The 25,555-nt window shown below is 46.1% G+C and overlaps 1 protein-coding gene across 4 annotated transcripts in view; it reads right to left on the bottom strand.

Annotated features, from left to right (window-relative positions):
- si:dkey-172j4.3 (diacylglycerol kinase eta) overlaps window positions 1-25,555 on the bottom strand; it is a 148,969-nt gene that overhangs the window by 44,825 nt on the left and 78,589 nt on the right. For all 4 annotated transcript variants that reach the window (XR_007956800.1, XM_052022122.1, XM_052022123.1 and 1 more), the window contains exons 2-8: window positions 19,715-19,825; window positions 17,554-17,634; window positions 15,263-15,367; window positions 14,583-14,715; window positions 8,248-8,354; window positions 6,982-7,107; window positions 3,931-4,033 (exon numbers count right to left, since the gene is read on the bottom strand). Coding sequence is in view for 3 of the 4 variants with exons in the window: in XM_052022122.1 (XP_051878082.1) it covers window positions 3,931-4,033; window positions 6,982-7,107; window positions 8,248-8,354; window positions 14,583-14,715; window positions 15,263-15,367; window positions 17,554-17,634; window positions 19,715-19,825 (766 nt within the window). In the remaining variant the exon portion in view is untranslated. The remainder of the gene's footprint in view (window positions 1-3,930; window positions 4,034-6,981; window positions 7,108-8,247; window positions 8,355-14,582; window positions 14,716-15,262; window positions 15,368-17,553; window positions 17,635-19,714; window positions 19,826-25,555) is intronic.

Raw genomic sequence — 25,555 nt, 5'->3', positions numbered from 1 at the left:
CCCAGTGGAACCCTCAGCCAAAGCTGCTGAATATCTCCACCTGAAATTTGGACCCACGATTTTGTGAACACACCCTGTCCTACAAGCCATATTCCCCTCCTAATAAAATGTTGAAACCCCCGAGGTCCTGTCTTCTTTGCTTATGAATTCCAATGGGCCTTGTAGCTCTGGGCTGGAACCCATTGACATTTCCTGGTTTGACCCTGGCCTGCCATTTTCAGCAGCAGTGTACCATTCATGGTTTGCCAGTTGGATGTTGGTAGTAATTGTGCTTTGAGTGAGAGTTTGCCTTTACAAGGGACTCTGTTGTTGTTAGTTTCCTGGTTAATTACTTTACAAAGTTGAACCTTGCCATAGCTTTCTTGTCTCATCAGTAAGCCTCATCTGGCTATTCAGACAAATATACCCCTTCACTGGTGCAAGAATCCTTATACATTGAGGGTTCCCTGCTGTCTCCTACTTCAGGGCAGAGTTGCCACTTAATTCTCCAAAAATCCAATTGGAAGTCAGAAGTCCTTGTTCCTCCAGAGATGGTAGCTGGTGGGAACAGAGGAAGCTCTCAAGACTGAAATGGATAGGATATATTGGGTAAAATATGAAGGCTTGTGGAGTGGTTTCAGGCAAACGGAGTGGAGGTACACATTAGCGTGAAAAGTGGAGAGGGGTCAAATGACTTCATCCAGTTAATTGTGTCCTTGTCATACTAGGTGCTATCAAGATGCATTGGTTCATTTCTATGATCACCGGACTACATTTTGTTTCCATAGTAACCACTGGTTTATTGTTGCACGAGGCAGTTGGTGAATGTCTATGATGAGCAGCTCCCAGAGTGACGAGTGAAAGCTGGAAAAGCAATTCGTAGTCAGAGACTTGTACCATGAAATGAGGCTTATGCTCTCCAGTTTTAGAGGGGGAGATGGTTGCAGAAAGAGATTTACCATCAACCTGACTGGTAAACAGTGTTACTATCGTAGCCCCTCTCAGAGAATGATTCTCATCACTAGGATCACTTTTATAGGAATAAAAACAGCAAGTTGGGGCAAGTGAGCTTGTAGCAGGCACTGGTGGGGGTGGGGGGGGGGGGGAGGTGGTTTGTATACAGAAAAGATTGGGCATCAGAGCTCTTGTTTTCTGCAAGTGCATTAGCCTGTGGTCAGAATCTGAAATTCCCTCCAGGGTTGTTTGGCTGATGGACAGTTTGTGACTGGAAGGATGCTACCAGTCGAGTTCTCTGTGGTTCTGCCCTCAGTCCCTTGCTGTTTTGTAAAATATATCAATGGTTTGAGCCAAATATTGGGAGCATGAGAAGCAGGTTTGCCGATGATGCAAACCTGCCCAGTGGGAAGGGAAGTATTATACTGAAGGAGGAAAGGGATAGTCTGGTCAGTTGGATGGAAAAGTGGCAAATGCAATTTAATCCAGAGACGGGTGAGGTGATGCATTTGGAGAGGTTCAACAAGGCAAGGGAATATGTAATGAATGCAGGATATTGGAGTTGTGGGGCAGAATACAGGACCTCATTGTGTATGTCCACAGATCTTTAAAGGAAGCAGGACTGGTCAATGAGGTGCTAAAAAGGCATACAGGATATTTTTCTTTATTAGCCAAGATGTTCAGTGTAAGAGCAGGTGTCTAACTGAACTACATTGACCATTTGGAAATGAGGTGGAGCAAAACCGTGTAAGAGGGACAGTCAAAGAGTTATGGAGGAGGTGAACTGTTGAGTCTCTGGGAGAGTTGGAGGGTCCAGTTGTCTCTCAGGTGTGGACTGGATCACTGGATCTGATCTATTGGGCTGAGGGACTGGGTGTTTGGAAGAATCGCAGCCTGGGGCAGCAAGGGATCCAGGACCCCCTAGTACTCAAGGGAGTGGGGGTGGATGAGCATCCACTGGACAGGTGGGCTTGGAGGAACCAAGGTATCTCCAGCTCAAGGGCAACTGAGACTAGGGTTTACTGGCTGCAGCTGGAGCAAGAGGGCGATAGGGAACAGATATCCAATGGTGGTGAGGGGGTGGTGAGCCCAAGGTGAGGGTTCAGTGAGAACAGGCCACTCCCTCCATGCAGATGGATGTGGTACCTGAGGTTCAGGCAACAATACAGTGCAGGCGGTGATGCACAGGCACCAATGCAGCTGGAATCTGTTGACAGTCTTTCTGACAGGGAATGTGAGACTCAAGCTGAACAGGAAGCCAGGCTGTTAAAGCCGAGTCCTTCCTGGGAGGATGTCAGACAGTGGTTTGCAGATATGAGCAGATATTGTCTGCAGAGAAACCCAAAGGGAAAGTGTGGGCCAGAGGCCGGAGCTGTGGAGAAGCAGCGTGGTGAACAAGAAGGTAACATCTTCACATTGACAAGGGCATTATTAATAATGGCTTCGAGTGATATAAAGAGAATACTGTGGCCATTCTAAGGGAGTTACAGATTCACAGTGCTGACTATCTGAGTCTCTGCCAGTGAGGGCTAGGCTTATGTCTATTTCATAGCAAGACACCAGGGCAGAAGGTGACATGTATAGAGCGCCTGTGTGACTACCATGAAGGTGACATGTATAGAGCACCTGTGCGACTACCATGAAGGTGAGAACCAGATGTGAAGAGCAAGTAACATCCCACAAAGAAGCAGAGTAGGGTGAGGTGTTCCAGAGGGAAAGATTTTCTGAGTCTGGGGCCACTGGATAATGGTCTGGAGAAGTAGCTCAAGCCAAAGGCACCACTTGTGCAATGTCTTGTCCACCCCGGAATCACAGGATCCTTCACAATCCAGTGGCCACCAGCTCAGAGTAAGAATCTAATCTATTTGGACAGTGTGAGAGACCCAGCTCACAAGATAGCAGCTACAAGAGTCCACAAGCCAGGCAAGGCTGTGCAAGCTCTCAGTATTCACAGACTCTGCTGTTCACAGAATTACTGAGTGCTTCCTACCAAGGACACATGGAATGGCTGCTTTGAGAGAGTGGGAATGTGGAGACCCATCTAAGGATGGCACAGCTGATATGGAACTTATTAATGCCAGCCTGACACCAAAGTCAGAGTACAGTGGGACAGTCTGAAATCAGACAGGGCAGAACAAAAGCCTCAGAAATTCAGAGGAGATGACTTTGAGACATGAAAGATGGTAACAGGAAGAGGGAAGGTCCAATGTGTGCAGGGACTCGGAAAGCAAGGGTGTGTGGAAACGGGGACACAAAGAGGGAGAATGTTAAGAGCAAGAAGTGTTGCAACTGATATTCATGACATTCAGTAGTATACTAAATGTTGTCTATAACTACTATAGATATCGTTGTTTGTCTCTGTGTTATGCAGAGAGATGTATACAAAGGACACAAAAAGGCGATGATCCAGAGGACACAATACAATGTATTCTTAACAATGCAGGCAGTTCTGCTGAAGTGTCAATTGCAGAACAGATGCGAGGCCAGATGTGTGAGAGGCACATCTGGAGCAGGGATTCAATGCAATTCACAGTGCCAGGAGTGGCTATTTCAGAGTTTCTAAGTGAAGCTTTCAGAGAAGCTTTCAGGGAAGGAGTACACTAATGAATTTAGAGTTGGTTGAATTTGAAACTGCCTATTGATGTAGATAGTTAACCAACTGTCTCAATACATGTATGTAACTAGTTGATCCTTTGGTTTAGTTTTTTTTAAAGAGGAAGCAATGCAATGAATGTAAATGGATGGGTGTCTTTAAAAACTGAGTGCATCATGTGATATGACCTTGAAACATTATTGTAGCAGACCCTGCTTTATCACTGCCTTTATTAAATGATGTTCTGTTTATAGCTCTACCTTTGTTTGTTAATGCTTGCAGCAACACAAAAGAAACCTACAGACACTACACGCACTGTGGCCTCCGAAAGCAGCCTGTCAGATTGAAGCAAGCTCCTGATATGACTGAGCTGCCACAGGGTTACTGCATATTCAGTTACTCACCATCTGAATCAATGCTGTTCAAAGCAATTGGTGGAATGATGGACAGCTTGCACTGCCCCAGCGGGCATTTTCTGTCAAAGTGCTCCTTGCACACATTGTGAACCTATAAAAGACAGGAGCACATATTCTTAGCCAATGATTTACCATTCCAGCTGTCAGTATGAAGACAATGCCTGTGTTCACAGAAAGTGCCACAGACCACTCTGATCAGTGTTTGATTTAAAGTCATAATCCCCTTAAGAATGTGTCTAATTTTATTCAAAGCAACACTAAAGGAATCCTCCCTCACAGTATTTGACTCAGAAAGAGCTCACTGAAGATGAAGAAGATAGAAATGATGTGGAACATGTCTTTGGGAGCACAACCGCCTGGAGAAACCATCACTTCTAGTAACATTTGAATGGAATGCTTGGGGATTAAGAAGGGGCTGGAAAGGGAGGGGAAGGAGTCAAGAACAAAAGGATATGTTAACAGATGAGGAGGCATTTATGGAAGATAAACACAGTCACAGACCTATTGCACTAAACAATCTGCCTCTGAGCTCTAAAACTCCACTGCCTAGGAATATACTATATCCCCAGTCTACATACAGTACATGCTGCTTTGTAGCAAGAATGCATTGACCTGAATGGAATGTATTTTTCTGGCAGAGAACAATACCATCACACTGGTATATAGGATGTTCCATTCTACCAACCAGGGATTCAATTCTATTTCTGAGTAATTCCATGTAATTATAGTATTACAGTGTTAAACCACTTCAAGCAGTGATAACATATTTCATATTTGATAGTGACATTAATCCAATGCAATGCAACTGAACTTCTCTTACCAGAATAAATCAAAGAAAGAGGAAGCCATTCAGCCCCTCATCTCTGCTGCATCATTCAATAATTTTCAGGGAGATTCATGCACAGAAAACAGGCCCTTCGACTCAACTCCTCCATGCTGACCAAGATGCCTATCTAAGCTAAGCGCATTTGCCTGTGTTTGGTCCATATCCCTCCAAACTTTCCTATCCATTTACCTACCCAAATATTTTCAAATATAGTACCTGCCTATATCACTTCCTTTGGTAGCCTTATACCCACCATCCTCTGTGTGAAAAACTTGCCCCTCAGATGCCCTTTACACTCATCTTAAACCTATGCCCTCTAGTTTTCAACTCCATGACCATGGGAAAAACTCAGTGAGTATCTACCTTATTCATGCCCCTCATGATTTTTATAAACCTCTACATGGTCACCCCTCCTCTGGTGCCCCAGAAGAAAATTATCCCAGACACTGTCCAATCTCTCCTTAAAATTAAAGCCCTCCAGTCCAAGCAATATCCTTGTGAATCTTTTCTGCACCCTCTGTATTTTCTACCTCAGCTCCGCTTTTCTACAACAGATTTCATGTTCACACATCTGTGGCTCCATATTTTTTGTGAGTCCACTGTGAACTGGCCGGAGGCCTTCTGGATCCAGGTGGTTGGTATATGGAATGAACTGCCAGAGGAGGTGGTAGAGGTGGGTACCATTAAAACATATAACAAACATTTAGACAGGTGCATGGATGGGAAAGGTTGAGAGGGATATAGACCAGACGCAGGCAAGTGTGATTAGCCTTAGGTAGGCATCTTCTTCAGCACGGACGGGTTGGATCGAACGGCCCAGGATTCCGTACTGCCTTGGTGATACAAACTTGCAGACCAGTCAAATCCCAGGTTTGCTTTCAAGAACCATGATAGTAGGAGGGTCCTGAACCAAACCTGGGTGGGCAGTGTCTGGACACAGCTGATTGTGAAAGGGGACTGGAGGTATTTAGAACAACCAAAATGGAACGTGTCTGGTTTCCATGCTGGCTTACCACATACACAGGTGACAAGCATACCGAAGCCAATAGCTTTCGATGTGGGGAGATTAACACCAAATTGGCAGGGGTATGGGACAGGAAGGTAGCATTGCAAAGGCAAAATCAAGGTGCGAAAAGGATTGCGAGAGATAATACACCAGAACAGGAAATGGAAAGTTTTTAGATAGGACCAGAGTAAGAGAGAGTACAAAATAACTTTATAGTGCATGTACTGTGCATAAACCTCGAGGGATGCATTAAATAACTGTTGAGCTGCCAGTGAAATTAACCACAAGGGATTAAATACTGTGGGATTACACTGCCGGGCTGGAAAAAGGGCAGAGCAGTTTAGAAATGTTCCCAGATGCAAGGTGCTCAGGGTGGATAGGAAAGAAGGTGGCTGGTGCAAGCGGTTGGGGGGAATCATTGATGAAGGAGAAGATTGTAATGCTCCACAGAAATAACACCCAAGGAAAATGAAGGACAGGACCTACTTGTTTAGAATTCAGAGCCAGTGAAGTGTCATTACCCCATCAGGGCTGTTCTGTGGACTGCCAACTGCTGGGGAGAATATTAAGGAGGAAATTTGCAAGGAAGTTAAAGAACTTTTCAAAAGCCAAAGAGAAGTGACAGTAGGATTTTCAACTTTCCAAATACAGACTGAGAAAGCAACAACATAATAGATGGAGGATCTCACCTGGAGTTGCTGGTCCTTAGAATGGCCATAACTGGGAGCTGAGGGATGGGAATAGAAAGTGATGGGGAAATGGGCACCGAAGAATTGGACTTAAGAGTTGGCGGCAAATCAGGGTCAGTGATATTGGGACCGAGAGGAAGACAGTGAACTAAGTGAAATATGGATTGAGATCCAGTGTTTATGATAAAACTGGGAGCAGTGGGAGTGATATTAAGACTGATGCAGTCAGTAAAGGGGTGGGTGAAATGCAGAGACCTTCCCCTGGAGAAGAGTGATGCAGGGTCTCAACCTAAAATATCAACTACCCTTCTGCCTCCACAGATGCTGCCTGACTTGTTGAATTCCTCCAGCAGTTTGCTTTTTGGCCTTTTCTGTTGATACACTGAGTCAGCTGGATACATTGTCTCTTAAGATCAAGATCAATTCATCATGCTGACTCTCAGATATAATTACAAACATGTGTCAATATTATTAAAAATTCCACCCAATAAATACGCCAAATAGGAGTAGAGTCTTACAATTGCTTTGCACCACAGACACCTCCAGTCCTGCAGCCTCCGTACACTGCCACACGCTTTATCACAAACGGCGCATCTAGCGCTGACTGGCAGGTTCCCCTCCAGCCATTGGTGAGGCATGGCAATCTAGAACAGAGAAGACATTGTGTAAGTACAAGTGATTGGCTGCAAATCGTCACCCCTACCAAGAAACATTCAAACAACACTGCGTACACTGAGCATCCCCTGAGATAATTAATGACCCACACAGGTGATAAAAACATCAGCTGGAGCTGTGTTGGATGAACTACTGAGGCTTTGGTATTCTGCAACTGGAGCCTGACAGCTCAGTCTTTCCTTCACACATCACTGACACTTCACTTCCCTGGCTAATTGTTCCATTGACATTGTTCCATAGAGTGCTGTATCTTTATGTTTGTAGGCAGGTGTCATGTGGTGGCTCACAGATTGATCAAGGATTTTTCCCACCAAAGGTTTCCACAATGTTTTGCCTTCTCTGCTCCCCCTTAATTGAGCTTCACTTCCAGCAGACGTGTGCTGCTCGATCCTGACTGATCCAAGAACAGGCTGTCTGTCTGTGTCTGGGGGCATCTCAGAGTTGCTACAGGCTGGGCAGGGCAGTTAAATAGGTGTGATGTGATACGTCTTGACTTCAACACAGTGTGGATATAAAGAAGAAAAATAGTCCACAGTGTCAGAGTCATACAGTACAGAAAAAGGCACTTCAGCCCTTTGATCATCAGTCATTCATTTAGGTTAATGCTACAATAATCCCACTTTATTCTCCCCACATTCCCATAAACTGCCCCCCTCCCCCCCCCCCACAGATTCTAGCACTCACTTATGCACTAGGGGCAATTTACAGTGGCCAATTAACCTACCAACCTCCACATCTTTGGGATGTGGGAGGAAACCAGATCACCCAGGACAAACCCACGTGCAAACTCCAGACAGACAGCACCGGAGGTCAGAATGATCGATAAGTTGGTGAGCCGAAGATTGGGGGAATGAGGAAGGAATCTTTCTGAACCCAGAGACATCAAAAGCAACTCAGAAAAAAGAATGGCTGTAATGCAGAGGTGCTCATTGTGGGAAGGAGCCACTGTCAGAAGATAACCATTTTATGTATATCTTATCCATTTAACACTTACATTTAAAACAATGTAAGTATTTTCAGCAAGCAGCCCGTCTTTGTCATATGCACAATTTTTAAAAGCCCTGTGATGGTAGAAGACCAGCATCAGTCCAATAACCTGTTTTACTTACACCTTCTTCATCCTCAATGATGTCATTTCCTACAGATGCCAGTGTGGTCCATTTGCAGTTGTTGACTGCCCTGACAGCACATCGTTTATGGGCTTTAAATTTGCACACTGCCAATTAAAAGAAAAGCATGTGTGAACGTAGCATGCATTGCCTCAAATCTGAGATTCATCAAGTAACCTGCCTTTTATTTCCCATCAGGGAGAGTCCCTACAAAACCAGGAAGCCACAATTCCGAAAGACCTGGAGTTCCATTACAGTTCGGAAAATATTTAGGTTATTCTAAGATACTCTCAGCAGTCAGCCTGAAATTCACCAACAACACAAAGATTACTTCAAGATAGATGACACAGTAAGATCTTCACTGAACTACATGATGTTTTGTGACTCCCAGCTGAACCTCTTGAACATATACAAAGCAAACTAGCACCCTGTACAATTACAGTTGCCAACTCTGTTAAAAATAGAGCCCTCAATACAAGAACTCCTGCTACTAAATACCTTGTTAGCCCACTAACGATTGATCAATAATGGTGGCTACAACCCCCACATTCCTCTGCGCTCAGCAAACTGCTCCATTCATTGAGTTTCATTTTGTCAGAAAGTGCATGCAGCAGGGCCACGCTGCATCCTTGACACTTTGGGACAAAAATCTGTCCTCAGCTTCAGGCACCAAATGCACTATGTATATATATACATTTGTGGCGACTCACCATCCGCGCAAGCGAACCGGCTCGGTGGTCAGGGCACGCGTCGTTGGAGCGGCGAGGCCCAAGATGGCACTGGGCCTTTGTCTTCCCTGAGCGACAGGGGAGAACCCGCGCGCGTGAAAAGTTTTGATGATGTAGCGCGTACGTCATTTCCGTTTTCGGAGGGCAGGAACTGCGCAGCTTAAAAGGCCCGCCCAAGGCGGATAAATAAATCAGTCTTGTTACACAGCTTGCAGACTTGTGTCTTTATTCTCGCATTGTGGTAGCAGCTGCTACACTGGTGACCCCGACAATCCAAACGGATTTTGGACCCACACAATGACCGACAACGTAGCAGCCAACGCAGTGGCACTCAAGCTGCCCATCTTTCGAACGCTTCGGCCCCGTGTGTGTTTCGACCAGGCCGAAGCCCAGTTCCAACTGCGGCAGATCACCTCCGACTCCACACGGTACTACCATGTGGTCAGCTCCCTGGACAAGGAGACAGCCGCCCAGGTCGGAGACTTCATCCAGTCTCCTCCGGAGGAAGGCAAGTATCCTGCTTTCAAGGCACTTCTCATTCGGACCTTTGGCCTCTCCCGTCATGAGTGCGCCGCCCGCCTGCTTTATCTCGATGGCCTGGAGGACAGATCCTCATTGGCCCTGATGAGCAAGATGCTGGCCTTGGCTGAGGGACACAAGCCCTGCCTGATGTACGAGCAGGCCTTCCTCGAACAGCTGCGTGACGACATTCACCTGCTGTTGGCCGACGCCGACTTCAGCAACCCATATGAGGTAGCCGCCCAGGCAGATGTCCTGTGGAAGGCCAAACGTGAGAGCGGTTCGTCCGTTGGCCAAATCGCCAGACCACGTGCCCAACGCTTACCTAAACCAGTCCCAGCAGCCGAGCAACCACACCCCAGAAACACAGACGACGACACTGACGACCAGCTGTGTTTCTACCATCAGAGGTGGGTCACGGAGGCCCGTCGATGCCACACACCCTGCAAGTTTCAGGGAAACGCCAGGGCCAGCCGCCGCTGATGGGTACGGCGGCTGGCCACCAACACCGCCTCCTATTCATTTGGGACAAGCAGTCCGGGCATCGTTTCCTCGTCGATACTGAAGCAGAGGTCAGTGTTTTACCCCCGAAAGGGCGCGACACTCGCAGCAGGCAACAGGGACCTGCCCTCAAAGCCGCAAACGGCACAACGATGTGAACTTTTGGTACCCATACAATCCAATTACAATTCGATGACAGCCATTTTACCTGGAAATTTACCCTTGCCACCGTCGCCCAGCCACTCCTGGGAGCTGACTTCCTCCGGCCCACAGCCTGTTAGTCGACCTACAAGGGAAACGGCTAGTGCACTCCAGAACCTTCCAAACTGACTCTCTGGAAGAAGCCAGCCTACCAGCCCCGCACCTGGACTCTGTTTCCCTGCCTGGCAATGAGTTCACCAAGCTCCTAGCCGAGTTCCCATCGGTTCTGGCACCTCAGTTCACGAATTCGATGCCCAAACACGGGGTGCGGCACCACATCACTACGACAGGGCCACCTGTCCATGCCCAAGCACGACGACTACCGCCTGGCGAAGGAGGAGTTCCACCGCATGGAGGAGCTGGGGATCGTTCACAGGTCAGACAGCCCCTGGGCCTTCCCCCTGCACACGGTCCCCAAAGCCACCGGCAGGTGGAGGCCCTGCAGCAACTACCGCAGGCTGAACGACACCACCACCCCAGACTGCTACCCTGTCCCTCATATCCAGGACTTTGCGGCAAACCTACACGGGGCCCACATCTTCTCCAAGGTGGACCTCGTCCGGGGATACCACCAAATCCCAGTCCACCCTGACGACGTCTCCAAAACTGCGCTCATCACTCAGTTTGGCCTCTTTGAATTCCTTTGAATGCCGTTCGGCCTTAAGAACACCACACAGACCTTCTAGCGGCTGATGGATGCGGTAGGCCGCGACCTGGACTTAGTGTTCATTTATTTAGATGACATTCTCATTGCCAGATGTAACCGCCAAAAACACCTCTCCCACCTCCGCCAACTGTACTCCCGCCTCAGTGATTTCGGCCTCACTATCAATCCAGCCAAGTGCCAAATCGGCCCATCAATTTTCTCGGTCACAGAATCACCAGTGAGGGAACAACACCCCTACCCACCAAGGTAGACTCTATCCACCATTTTGCCCATCCCAACACAGTCAAAGGCCTGCAGGAGTTCATTGGGGTGGTCAACTTTTACCATCATTTCATCCCTGCAGCAGCCCGTATCATGCGCCCTTTGTTCTCGCTGATGTCTGGCAGGGGCAAGGACATCGCCTGGAACGACGAGACCGCGGCTGCCTTCATTAAGGCCAAAGAAGCCCTAGCAGATGCCTCGATGCTGGTACACCCCAGGACAGACGTCCCAACCACCCTCACGGTGGACGCGTCCAACACCGCAGTCAGTGGGGTACTGGAACAACTAATCGAAGGCCGTTGGCAACCCTTGGCGTTTTTCAGCAGGCACCTTAGGCCACCTGAACTTAAATACAGTGCCTTTGATCGAGAACTACTAGTGCTGTACCTGGCGATCTGGCATTTCCGGTATTTTTTAGAAGGCAGGCCTTTCACCGTTTTCACTAACCACAAGCCATTGTCTTTCGCCTTCGCTAAGGTCTCCAATCCCTGGTCAGCCCGCCAGCAGCGACGTTTGTCCTACATTTCCAAGTTCACAATGGATATCCAACATGTCTCTGGAAAGAACAATATCGTTGCTGACGCGCTCTCCAGACCGACCATCCACAGGCTGTCCCTGGGTGTAGACTATGCGGCCCTGGCTGATGCACAGCAAGCCGACAACGAGCTGCCCAGCTACAGAACTGCAGTTGCAGGCCTGCAGCTCCAAGATTTCATAGTTGGCCCAGGTCAACGGACCCTCCTGTGCGACGTCGCATCAGGTCAGCCCCGCCCTATAGTTCCTGCAGCCTGGCGGAAACACGTTTTCAACTCGGTACACGGGTTGGCGCACCCGTCCATCAGATCGACTGTCCGACTAGCCGCCAGCAAGTTTGTCTGGCACGGCCTGTGCTAACAGGTCAGTGAGTGGGCCAAGACTTGTCCGCACTGCCAGACATCAAAACTCCAACGACAAATCAAGGTTCCGCCACAGCATTTCCAGCCTACCTGTAGAAAGTTCGACCACATTCACGTCGACCTCGTTGGTCCCCTGCCTGTTTCAAGAGGAGCGCAGTACCTCCTTACCATCATGGACCAGTTCACGAGGTGGCCAGAGGCAACCCATCTCTCAGACATCACAACTGATACCTGTGTCTGGGCGCTGCTCACAACTTGGGTCTCGCACTTTGGTGTTCCAGCCCACATCACTTCTGACAGAGGCGCCCAGTTTACCTTCAGCCTATGGTCTGCATTAGCGAACATGCTAGGAACGCAGCTACACACCACCACGGCCTACCACCCTTAGTCAAAAGGGTTGGTAGAATGTTTCCACCGCCATCTGAAATCAGCCCTTATGGCCCGCCTGAAAGGTCCTAACTGGGTTGACGAACTTCCTTGGGTCCTGCTCGGCATACGCACTGCCCCCAAGGAGGATCTCCACGCTTCATCAGCTGAACTCGTGTATGGTGTGCCCCTGGTCATTCCAGGGGAGTTCATAACCGCCCTTAGGGGGCAAGAGGAACAATCCGCGGCAGTCCTAAGAAGACAGCGCGAGAGGCTCGGCAGCTTGGCACCGATTTCCACTTCGTGACATGGTCAGTCCCCATCCTGTGTGCCCAAGGAACTATGAGACTGTAAGTTCGTTTTCATTCGCAGGGGCACACCCTGGGCACCGTTGCAACGACCATATGAGGGGTCGTTCTGGGTTGTCAGAAATAATGGGTCCACCTTTATTTTGGACATTGGGGGCAAGGAAGAAGTCTTCACAACGGACCACCTCAAACCGGCCCATTAAGACCTACAACAACCGGTCGAAGTCCCAACACAGCGACGCAGAGGCTGACCACCCAAGCAATGGCTAGCACAGCCCGTGAACTTTGGGGACCGTATCGCCAGTTCTGGGTGGGGGGGGGGGGGTTTGTGTGGCAACTCACCGTCTGCGCAAGCGAACCGGCTAGGTAGTCGGGGCATGTGTCGTTGGAGCGGCGAGGCCGAAGATGGTGCTGGGCCTTCGTCTTCCTCGAGTGACGGGGGAGAACACACACACGCGAAAAGTTTCAATGACGTAGCACATACATCATTTCCGTTTTCGGAGGGCGGGAACCACGCCGCTTAAAAGACCCGCGCAAGATGGGTAAATAAATCAGTCTTGTTCCACATCTTGCAGACTCGTGTCTTTATTCTCGCATCGTGGTAGCAGCCGCTCTATATATATGTATATATATACACACACACACATATGTAGCGGCCCATACTCACAGAACTTGAACCGCCATCGGCAGCTGCGGGCAGACGCACGCGCAGGAGCGCATTGTAGACTAACAGCGGGGTGGGCCTTCCGGCAGGAATCTTACATCACGTCAGCTGGACAGGCTCTCAGGTACTTATGCGCGCGCGTGCATTTTGCTTGTCTCAGTAAAGTGTGCTCCGGTTCAGCCTCCATGTCTCTGAGTTTTCCTTTCAGCAACGTGCCGCGTTCGGCTACATATATTTCTGTGTGTGTGTGTGTGTGTGTGTGTGTGTGTGTGTGTGTGTGTGTGTGTGTGTGTGTGTGTGTGTGTGTGTGTGTGTGTGTGTGTGTGTGTGTGCATTTAACCCACTTCCCAAATGTTTTGTAAGCAGATCTTTTCATGAAGACTACCTCTATGCATATATTAGTGCACACATCTAAGCCAATTTTCTCTTTCAGTGAGTCCCCTTGTGAGACCTGTCTGAAACAATAAAAGGAAGTTCTTGGTCACTCACAAGTCTCATCTTTAAATGTGGGAGGCTGCAATGCAACCTTGCTGGAATTTACTATGGCCTGCGTTGCTTGTCAATATAGATGCCAAACATGGCTAGGTTGGGTACTGGCATTGTTCCATGTCCCGCCTTCACAGTGAATTGAGCTGGCTGAATTTAAGGCCATAAATTCCTTCATTCACGCTGAATGGAGCCATGCTGCCAGAGCTGCATGTTACTCCTTGCAATCCAAGCTGAGCAGTTCTGCTTTACCCTGAAAATATTTCCATGCATCCCAGGTGTGGGGATTATTTAGACATTTCTGGCTAGTTAAACCCACACTATCATGTAAGCAGTGCAGCACCTGAACCTCCCCAAGTGTAAAGGTGACAGACTCAGAGAAACTCAAAGACTCCTGGAATGAATCAGAGTTATGGAGTCACAGAGTCATACAGCACAGAAGCAGGCCCTTCAGCCACCGCATCCATGCCACTCATCCATGTCTACACTAATCCCATTGGCCACATTAGGTCCATACCTTTCTATGCATTGGCAGTTTAGCTACTTGTCTGAGTCCTGTTTTTAAAATAGATCCAGTGTTTCCTGTTGCTTGAGGTATTAAAATTCTTGATGACACTGCCAGTATCAACTTGAGGCCTGATGCCAATCCTTATCTCTCTACAACTGGTGTTGGACCATTCTACATGTTCTCCATACAATGATGCACAGTTCCAGGAATGCCCAGAGATTCCCACATACCTTCACAGGAGAGTCCATGAGAGGTCATTCCTGGGAGGGCTTCACGGCAGACATTACAGAAGGTGGGCCGAGCGTGGGACGTGGCGTACCAGTTGTGCATCCCTGAGAAATGTTCCATGTTCAGCTGACTCGTCTGAAGAAGATGCAACAGTTCGAACATGTGAAGAAAGCCATCAAATGAAAGACAGGACATCCTTCGTCAACAGCGAGGAATAGAGATGGTCACTGTGGTGGGCACTGCTCTGCACTGGGTGAGAGAGTAGGTGCCTGGGAAACATCACTTGACACGCACCCTCAGCAGTTTAGATGGAGATTTTTAAACTGAGGCTTCTTTTAAAACATTAATGCACATGTGCACAGACACACACACACAATGTATGCACACATTCAGATGCACAAATATATATTTGCATCTGCACATTCGCATGCAAGCATGCATTCACATGCACTGTACATGCATGCATATGCATGTACACATATATGTACAAATGTGCACACACACACACACATGCACTTGCATACTCATATACTTGCGCGTGCACACACACACCCACACACACACCCACCCACTCACACACACACACACACACACACACACACACACACACACACACACACACACACACACACACACACACACACGTAAACAATCTGAAAACTGACACTTTTGCTTTCCTTACCTCATAGTTCTCCATTTTTTGGACAGATTTCAGTGCAGTTATCCAATTTTCCATCTCATTTCTATTTTCAGCACACAGGATTAATTTTCTGAAAGGTGTTATCACCTGAAAAGAAAACTTAGTTTAGAGTAGTAAGAAGTTTACAGGGGATGTAAGGAAGAATTTTTTTCATCCAGAGGGCAATTGTGATCTAAAATGCACTGCTTGAGGTGCTGGTGGAGGCAGAGACTCTCACAACATTTAAGAGGTATCAAGATGATCACTTGAATCACCAGAGCAGAAAAGGCTACAGACCAAGTGTTGGTAAAAGGAATTAATACAGATAGATACTCGATGGTCAGCATGGACAGGGTGGGCTGAAGGGTCTGTTTCTCTGATAAAGAAACTCTTCCGGCTGGTGTGAGTTCCTGTTACACATGGCAGATGGGGTGGGCTCCTCCTCTGCAGCAGCACATTCCAGTGAATGGGTTGGGTACTTCATTTTAGGTGTCCTTGTCGTCGACAGGTTACACGCAGAGCTAAGTGTATCAAATGATCATTGAGTCATACAGCATGGAAGCAGGTCTTTCAGCCCACTAAGTCCATGCTGACCATTGAGCAAACATTTACACTAATCCTACACTGATCCTATTTTTTTTCTCCTCACTTCTCCATCAACTCCCCCCAGATTCTAGCGCTCACCCACACAATCTTCAGTGGCCAATTCACCTACCAATCTGCATGTCCTTAGGATGCAAGTGGAAACCGGAGCACCTGGGGGAAATCCACACATCACAAGGGAATGCGCAAACTCCAGTCAGCACCGAAGGGCAGGATTGAACCTGGGCCACTGGAGCTGTAAGGTAACAGCTCTACCTAGTATGCCACTGTGCCAATCTGGGTAGAGCCATGTCCTAAAGCCTTCCATTGCAGCACGTTCCCAAGGCCCTGCCTGGACTAACTGACGTTAGTCAGAGGTTGCTGGTTTAACGTGACACTCACCTTGAACCCAGCATGTCATTGCATGAGGAGGTCTCCCACTCTGCAGAGTGGTAGTGAGATCGAGCTTTGGCAAAACAGTGTGACCTTTCCTGAAGAGAATGTGCCCAAGGTTTACGTGGATGTGTGGCACAGTGGCGCAGTTAGTGCAGCTGCCTCATAATGGTGTTTTAAGTTCTAGGGAAGCGGAGGGGTGGAGACAACAGGGGAGATATAATAATATGGAGCCTAGGACCATCCAGGTGACGCAGATAATGTTGGTACTGGCAGACAGATGATGTTGAAGGCTTGTTAATTGTGGCTGATTCCTCTGGAGTAGATGTAAATGGAGGGACAGGAATGAGAGGAAAGCAAAAGCAATGCGGAGACATGAGGTGTAAAACACAGCAGTCACTCCCACTCTAATCTCTCTGACTTTGACCTCTTACACTGTTCCAATGAAGCCCAACACAGGCTCGAGGAGCAGCACCTCACCTTCTGTCCAGGCATTCAAAACACAATGTTGAATTCAACAACTTCAGATAACCAGCCTTTGCTGTTTGTGTCAGAGCCAGCCAGTTCTAATGTAGGATTATCAACCAGTAACATGAACTCTTTTTTTCTCTCTCCAAAAATACTGCCTGACCTGCTGAGTGGGCAACATTTGTGGTAGATCTGTGAACCTGAGAGAATGATGGAGACACTCACAACATTTAAGAGGTAGCTGGACAAGCACTTGAATCACTAAGGCCTAGAAGGCTGCAACAAAGTGCTGGTGTGGAATTAAATTACATGGGAATGTAATGGTCATCATGGACATGGTGGCAGAAGGGCCTGTTTTGTATCATTCTATGACTCTCAGTGGCTATTTCCAGCATTCTCTTTTATCTGACTGCACATACTACATCTCACAGTTCCACTGTTGATTGTTTTCTCTCTCCTTTGACCTCATTCACCTTCCTCTATTACACTTCCTCTGGACAGACCACCTCTTCACCACTCTCTCTTCGCCTGCACCACTGCCCTTTCCATCACTCAGTCCCCCATTCTCCACCCAGTCACAGAAATTCCCACAGAAACTCCACTCCTTTTCATTACAGTTTAAAACACAATTGTTTTCTTTCTTTCCCCAGTTCTAATGAAAGGTCATCCTCCTAAAACGTTAATTCTGTTTTTCTCTCCACAGATGCTGTCTGACTTGCTGAATATTTTAATCACATTTTATTTTTCTTTTCAGCCATGCTGATATGGCAGGTTTCATGTATCAAAAATATACTGCAACATACCAGCCAATGCATAGAGGAAGGGTTAAGCAACAATCAGGAGTAACTTACAGTGAAACTGTTGTTGATGTTTTTTGTGCTCGTCTCAGCGACACTCGCATTGGATAGATACACTTCATCAAATATTAAGGACTAGAATGACAGAAATAAACAACGGTCAGAAAGCAGGCTGAAACAATAACAGGAATCAGAGCACAGGCTGACTCTGTGTACAAGCTGAATAAGGAATGTGAAACAGAATTCAGGAGAAATTCAGGGAATAAGCTGCATAAGAAATAGGAGTCTGATTCCAGTTACTGTAATGTAGCTTGTACACACAGTGAATACTGTAACCCCAATGCCTTCAAGATGGTGAGAGGAAATATTCAAAACATAGCTGTAGGGCTAATTAGCTGGGGTGCTTCCTTTGTATGGTGTTGGCGATGGTTAGTGTTGATGAAGTTACACTCATCCAGGCAAGTGGAAGGTACAGTATTCCATCACACTCCTGATGCCAAGTAGGTGGTGGCAGTGCTCTGTGGAGTCAAGAGGTGAATTACTGACCTGTGCTTGTAGGTAATGTATTTATGTGCAAAGTCCAGTTAAACAACCACAAAACACTCGGATAGTTGCAACCATCCACTTCAAATAAAAGAATCTCACATTCAAAACCACTCTAGCCTTTCATGTTCACCTGCAAGAGCAAGTGATGCATTAGTGAAGTATCTGTACAGAATGACAGAATTTCCGACATACAGAACTCCTGAAGTTGTTTTCACTCGTGTGTCTGGGCCAGAAAATGTTAGCTTTAAGCTTGACAGGGAGTTTAGGACACATCAACTTTTATCAGTTTATATAAATGACTTCGATGAAGCTCTGAAGCTGATATTTACTGATGATACAAAGATAGATAGGGAAGCACGTTACAAAGGGGACATAAGGAGGTTACAAAGGGATACGGACAGGTTGCGTGAGTGGGCATTTTGGCAGGAAAATTCTTAAAAAATGTTATTGAAATGGTGAGAGACTGTATAGCTCTGAGATGGCATCATTGTGCATAATTCCCAAAAGACTAGTGTGCAGGTATTGCAAGTAGTTAGATAAGCTGACAAAATGTTGCTATATATTGTTAAATAAATTAAATATAAAAGTAGTGTGGTCATGTTTCAGTTATATCAGGCATTGGTGAGACCACATCTGGAGTACTGGGTACAATATTGGTCACCTTATTTAAGGATGGATACAAATGCATTGGAAACAGTTCAGAGAATATTTACTTGACTGATACTTGGAATGGGCGGGTTGTCTTATGAGGAATAGGTGGAGAGGCTAGACTTGCATCTGTTGGAGTTTAGAGATGACTTGACTGATGCATGTCAGATCCTGAGTGGTTCTAAAGTTGGTGAAGAAAATGTTTCCACTTGTGAGGGAATCTAGACCTCGAGACTATTGTTTTAAAATGAGAAGTGGCCATTTAAGACAAAGATGACGTGTTTTTTTTTATCTCAGATGGTTGCAAGACTTTGGAACTCTCTTCCTCAAAGGGTAGTGGGATCAGAGCCCTTGAATATATCTAGGGCAGAAGTAGGTAGACTCTTGAAAAGCAAGGGGGTGAAACGTTACTGGGGGTAGACAGGAATGCGGAGTTGAGGTTACACTCAGATCAGCCATGATCTTATTGAATGGTGGAATGTGTCTGAAGGGCTGAGTGGCCTACTCCCTCTCCTAATGTGTTTGTTCATTATGTGAGGACAGGGAAAATTGCTATATTACATGGAATGACGGGTTCAATTGTGTCAGCAGCATTGTCTTGTGGCAGAATCATTAAAACCTGTCCATTCCTGCTGTTCAGGTCACTATTGAGAGAAGTTCTGGGAGTTCTCCCAGAAGCCTGGCCGAAATTCTTCCCTTCTCTCCATAATTCACCCCATGATCATCTCATGTGGTATCGTCACTACCAAGCTGCTTCTGTGGTTACGTCAAAATATTTACTGTACCAGTTGGGATAATTATTTACATCCAACATAGTCTGAAATATTGTGGTTTGGCAATAGGTGATCTAAATACATGTGTAGTAGGTTTTGCTGAGGGATTGGATGGGAATACTCAGAGAAGGGATTTCACTCAGCATGGGTGAGATCGCTTGCCAGCTCATTACACAATCATTAGCAAAGCGCTAGAACAGTTTGTTACATTTGAAAAATATAAACTGACTGAGCCCCACTTGCTTTACCTTTGAGTCCTTGGCCCAGTACAGAGTTCTCCCTCTCAGCTTGAAGTACCTTTTCTTCCACCTCTGGAATGAACTGGTCTGCTTCAGCAACAATCCTTCAATGATGCTTTTCTGGTTTAAAATAAAAAAGAATGCATGAGCAAACTGGAGAAAAGGTTTCATGCAGTATGAGCTGTGTTTGTTTGTGGTGTGACACAGTGTTCCTCTCTGGGCTGTGTTACAGTTGTGGGGCAAAATGCCCAGCAGTTCCACTTACTGCAGTGGAGTTGTTTTTTTTATTTTAAACATGAACGTTATTCATAAAATATATATATACAAGAAATACAAAAACGGTGTGCAGTTTTCTTTACATTCATAGTGTTGTCAAATCTATACATTATTGTGTCATCAGATTAATACATTCTATGTACAAAGCACCAAAGCCACTCATGTGGCCTTTTTGAACAATACACAAATTAAGTGTTTGAAAGGCTGGTACACAGAATGAAGTCCCTCAGTGGCCAGTAGCAGCAGGACCTTAGACTGCAGTCCTTCCTCACAAAGCCTTTGAGTTGTCTGCACCAAGCTTAAGTGCATCCCTCAGCATGTACTCCTGCAGCCTGGAATGTGCCAAACAACAAACCCTTATGGACATCTCATTGTGCTGGAAGACCAGCTGACCAAAGTTCATCCTTCACTGAGTTGATTATCTTCCAGCAGCACTTGATGCTTGTCTCAGTGTGCATCCCTGGGAACATCCCAGAGACTAGAGAGTCCTCTGTTATGCAGTGGAGCTATTGAGTTGTAGCTCTCTGGGTTTTGAGTCATTTTTAGTCAATGTGAAGTAATACCAAATGACATAAAGAAAGTTTAGGCTGAATTTGCCTGTCTTTTTTTTTCTATACACATTGTGCAAATGTCGCAGTGCCCGAACACAAGGGCCTGCACATCTCCACATTTTGTAATAAGTTCCTTGTAAGAAAAGAAAGCAATACAGAATAAGTACAAGGGATGGCAGGGTAGGTTTGACTAGGTTAATCTCACATTGATTCTATTCCATCCAGGACAGTGCTCATCCTTCTGGAGTTTGGTTGGAGAGATTCCAGAATAACTGAAACATTAGATGTTTTGAATATGAAATAAGGATTCCATCAAAACCCAGGGCAGGGACAGCAGAGGTTAGATAAAAAATAAACATCCCAGTACACTCTCCCATCAAATAGTCCCAGGTCAGGGACAGCATGGGCTAGATAAAAGAACATAGAACATGGAACATAGTACAGCACAGAACAGGCCCTTTGGCCCACAATGTTGTGCTGACATAGCTAATACCTCCTATCTACAGAATGCCCATATCCCTTTATTTTCCTCTCATTCATGTGCCCATCCGAGCCCCCCTTAAAAGCTCCCAAAGAATTTGCCTCCACCACCCTATCAGGCAACGCATTCCAGGCGTCCACCACTCTCTCAGTAAAAAACGCACCCCTCACGTCTGTTCTGAACCTACCCCCTCTCACTTTAAATGCATGCCCTCTGGTATTGGATCACTCAAAAATGGGAAAGAGATATTGCTTGTCTACCTTATCTATGCCCCTCATAATTTTATACACTTCCAACAGATCACCCCTCAGCCTCCATCGCTCCAGAGAAAAGAGCCCAAGTTTGTCCAGCTTCTCCTGATAGCACATGCCCTCTAATCCAGGCAGCATCCTGGTAAAACTCCTCTGCACCCTCTCTAAAGCCTCAACATTCTTCCTATAAAGAGGTGACCAGAATTGCATGCAATACTCTAAATGCGGCCTAACCAGAGTTCTATAGAGATTCATCATAACTTCTTGACTCCTATACTCAATACCTCGCTTAATAAATGCAAGCATTCAATAAGCCTTCTTAACCACTCTGTCTACCTGTGTAGCCACTTTCAATGAGTCATGGACGCACCCCAAGGTCTCTCTGCTCTTCAACACTGTTAAAGGTCTTGCCCTTAAGAGTGTACTGCTTCTTGACATTAGTCCTACTAAGGTGCAACACCTCACATTTATCCGGGATAAACTCCATCTGCCATTTCTCTGCCCACATCTGCAACTGATCTATATCATGCTGTATCCGTCACCAGTCTTCTACACTATTCACAACTTCACCAATCTTGGTATCGTCTGCAAATTGCTAACTCATTTATCAACATACTCATCCAGGTCATTTATGTACATCACAAACAGCAGAGGTCCCAGTACAGATCCCTGCAGAATACAGGCAAGGATGCATTCAGTAAGTGGAAGGCCTTCAAAGGCGAAATTTTGAGAGTGCAGAGTTTGCATGTTCCTGCCAGGATTAAAGGCAAAGCAAACAAGCATAGGGAACATTGGTTTTCAAGGGATATTGGCGATCTGGTTAAGAAAAAGAGAGAAGTGTATAGCAGGTATAGGCAACTAGGAACAAATGAGGTACTTGAAGAGTATAGGAAAAGTAAGAAAATACTAAAAAAGGAAATCAGGAAGGCAAAAAGAAGACATGAGGTTGATTTGGCAGATAATGTGAAGGTGGACCCGAAGGGTTTCTACAAGTATATTAAAAGGATAGTAAGGGACAAAATTGGTACCCTAGAAGATCAGAGTGGTGGCTATGTGTGGAACCTCAGGAGATACAGGATATCTTAAACTGTTTTTTTGCATCAATATTTAGTCAGGAAACTGGCATAGTGGATATGGAAGGAAGGGAAACAAGCAATAGTGTCATGGAACATATAGAGATTAAAGAGGAGGACGTGCTTGCTGCCTTACAGCGAAAAGGTAGATAAATCCCCCGGGCCTGATAAGATATTTCCTGGGACATTGAGAGAGACTAGTGTAGAAATTGCAGGGGTCCTGGCAGATATACTTAAAATGTCCTTAGCCACAGGTGCAGTGCTGGAGGACTGCAGGGTAGCTCATGTTGTTCCATTGTTTAAAAAAGGATCTAAAAGTAAACCAGGTAATTACAGGCCGGTGAGTCTGACATCAGTAGTGGGTAAATTATTGGAAGGTGTTCTGAGAGATCGGATATACAAGTATTTGGACAGCGCAAGGCTGATTAAGGACAGTCAGCATGGCTTTGTGCATGGTAGATCGTGTTTAACGAATCTTGTAGAGTTTTTCAGGGAGGTTACCAAGAAAGCAGATGAGGGAAAGGCTGTGGATGTTCTCTACATGGACTTTAGTAAGGCCTTTGACAAGGTCCCACATGGAAGGTTAGTTCAGAAGATTCAAACACTAGGTATCCATGGAAAGGTTGTAAACTGGATTTGAAATTGGCTATGTGGGAGAAGACAGAGAGTGGTAGTGGATGATTGTTTCTCAGACTGGAGGCCTGTGACGAGTGGTGTGCCTCAGGGATCTCTGCTGGGGCCATTGTTGTTTGTTGTCTATATCAATGATCTGGATGATAATGTTGTAAATTGGATCAGCAAGTTTGCTGATGACACTAAGATTGGAGGCGTAGTGGACAGCGAGGAAGGCTTTCAAAGCTTGCAGAGAGATCTGGACCAACTGGAAGAACGGGCCAGAAAATGGCAGATGGAATTTAATGCAGACAAGTGTGAGGTGTTGCATTTTGGAAGCACAGATCAAGGTAGGACATACACAGTAAATGGTAGGGCACTGATGAGTGCAGAGGAACAAAGGGATCTGGGAGTTCAGATACATAATTCCCTGAAAGTGGCATCACACGGTAGACAGGGTTGTAAAGAGGCTTTGGCATCCTGGCATTCGTTAATCAAAGTATTGATTGGGAAGTTGGGCTGTTATGGTGAGTTTGTATAAGACATTGGTGAGGCCAAATTTGGAGTATTGTGTGCAGTTCTGGTCACCTAACTATAGGAAGGATATCAGTAAGATTGAAAGAGTGCAGAGACGATTTACTAGAATGTTGCCGGGTCTTCAGGAGTTGAGTTACAGGGAAAGATTGAACAGGTTAGGACTTTATTCCTTGGATCACAGAAGAATGAGGGGAGATTTGATAGAGGTTTACAAAATTATGAGGGGTATAGACAGGGTGAATGCAAGTAGGCTCTTTCCACCTAGATTAGGAGAGATAAGTATGAGAGGACATGGCTTTAGGATGAAAGGGGAAAGGTTTAGGGGGAACATTAGAGGGAACTTCTTCACTCAAAGAGTGCTGGGAGTATGGAACGGGCTGCCATCTGATGTAGTAAATGCGGGCTCACTCTTAAGTTTTAAGAATAAATTGGATAGATACATGGACGGGAGAGGTCTGGAGGGTTATGGACCGGGTGCAGGTAAATGGAACTAGCGGAATAACGTTTTGGCACAGACTAGAAGGGCTGAATGGCCTGTTTGCTGTGCTGTAGTGTTCTATGGTTCTAACAATACTGCTCACAGGTCTCCAGCCTGAATAAGTCCCTTCAACCACCATCCTCTGTCTTCTACGGGCAAGCCAGTTCTGGATCCATACAGTCAATTCTCCACTGACCCCATGCATCCAAACTTTCTTGATTAACCAATTATGTGGGACCTTGTCAAATGCCTTACTGAAGTCCATATAGATGACATCCACAGCTCTGCCTTCATCAATCTCTCTCATCACCTTGTCAAAAAACTCAACCAGGTTAATAAGACTTGGATTGTTTTCTCTAGAGCTTCGGAGGTTGAGGGGGCGACCTGATAGATGTATTTAGAATTATGAGAGTTGATAGATAGAGTAGATAGTCAGTGTTTTTCCTAAGGTGGAAATGTCAAACACTGGAGGTCATAGCTTTAAGGTGAGAGGAGGAAAGGTTAAAGGAGATTAATGAGGCAAATTTTTTATATAGAGAGTTCTAGGTGCCTGGAATGCGCTACCAGATGAAGAGGTGGAAGCAGATATGGTAACAACGCTTAGGAGGCCTTTAGATAGATATACAAACATGCAGGGAATGGAGGGATATACACCATGTGCAGGCAGATGTGCAGTTTAAATTGGGCATCGTGGTAGGCACTGACATTGTAGGCTGAAGGACCTGTTCCTTTGCAGTACTGTTCTGTGTTCTATCTTCCATGTTCTAAGTTCGTTGTCCTATTTAATATTCTCATGGAAGGGCCAGCATGGGTTATACAAAAAGTAAAGTCCCAGTACACTGTCCCATCAAATAACTAAAAAGCAGGGACCGCACTGTTCTGGTCACACTACAGCCCATCTTTAGGCACCCAACGTGAGAGGGGGACAGGTTGTCAAGAGACCTCTGTCGGTCTGTGCCTGGACCCAGACAAGGTGACCATCCAAGGTCAAGGTAGTGGAACATCAAGATGCCTCTTCATGCTAACTGACTGCCACTCTCTGAGTTACATGAATGTCCTGGTTTTCCTGGACAGGACGCATGTGGGTTCACTGGGATCTAGAATGTGAACAATTCCTATATTCCATGGATAGAATTTAATTTTTTTTAAAGTTGTAATTAAAGAAAAAAATCACCAGCACAATGCAAAACGCTCAACACAAGAGACAATATCCAATCATCAGCTCATCAAGTGTATGCTTGTAACAAAGTCAAGCATAAAGACGGCAGTAAGATATACCTGTGCCATCATAACTTGTATTGCTGTAGCACCTTCAGTGTTGTAAAACCTTCCTGGATGCTTCATTTGAGAGGAATAAAGCAAGGATTTACACAAAACCACATTTAAAGATGCAAATTTAGACTCAGAAGCTGATTTTAAGCAGGTCAAAGATTCATACAACATGGAGATAGACCCTTCAGTCCACCATGTCCACACTGACCCCCACGCTTCAATTTATACCAACTCCATTTTATCCCTAACACACTAGGGGCAACTTAGAGTGGCTAATTAATCCCTGCACCCCTTTGCGATGTGTGAGGAAACTGGAACA

Source organism: Pristis pectinata, chromosome 8 (genome assembly GCF_009764475.1).
Source record: "Pristis pectinata isolate sPriPec2 chromosome 8, sPriPec2.1.pri, whole genome shotgun sequence".
In the NCBI taxonomy this organism is placed as follows: Eukaryota; Metazoa; Chordata; class Chondrichthyes; order Rhinopristiformes; family Pristidae; genus Pristis; species Pristis pectinata.
The sequence above is the reverse complement of the archived record's forward strand: the minus strand, read 5'-3'. Positions and strand labels throughout refer to the sequence as shown.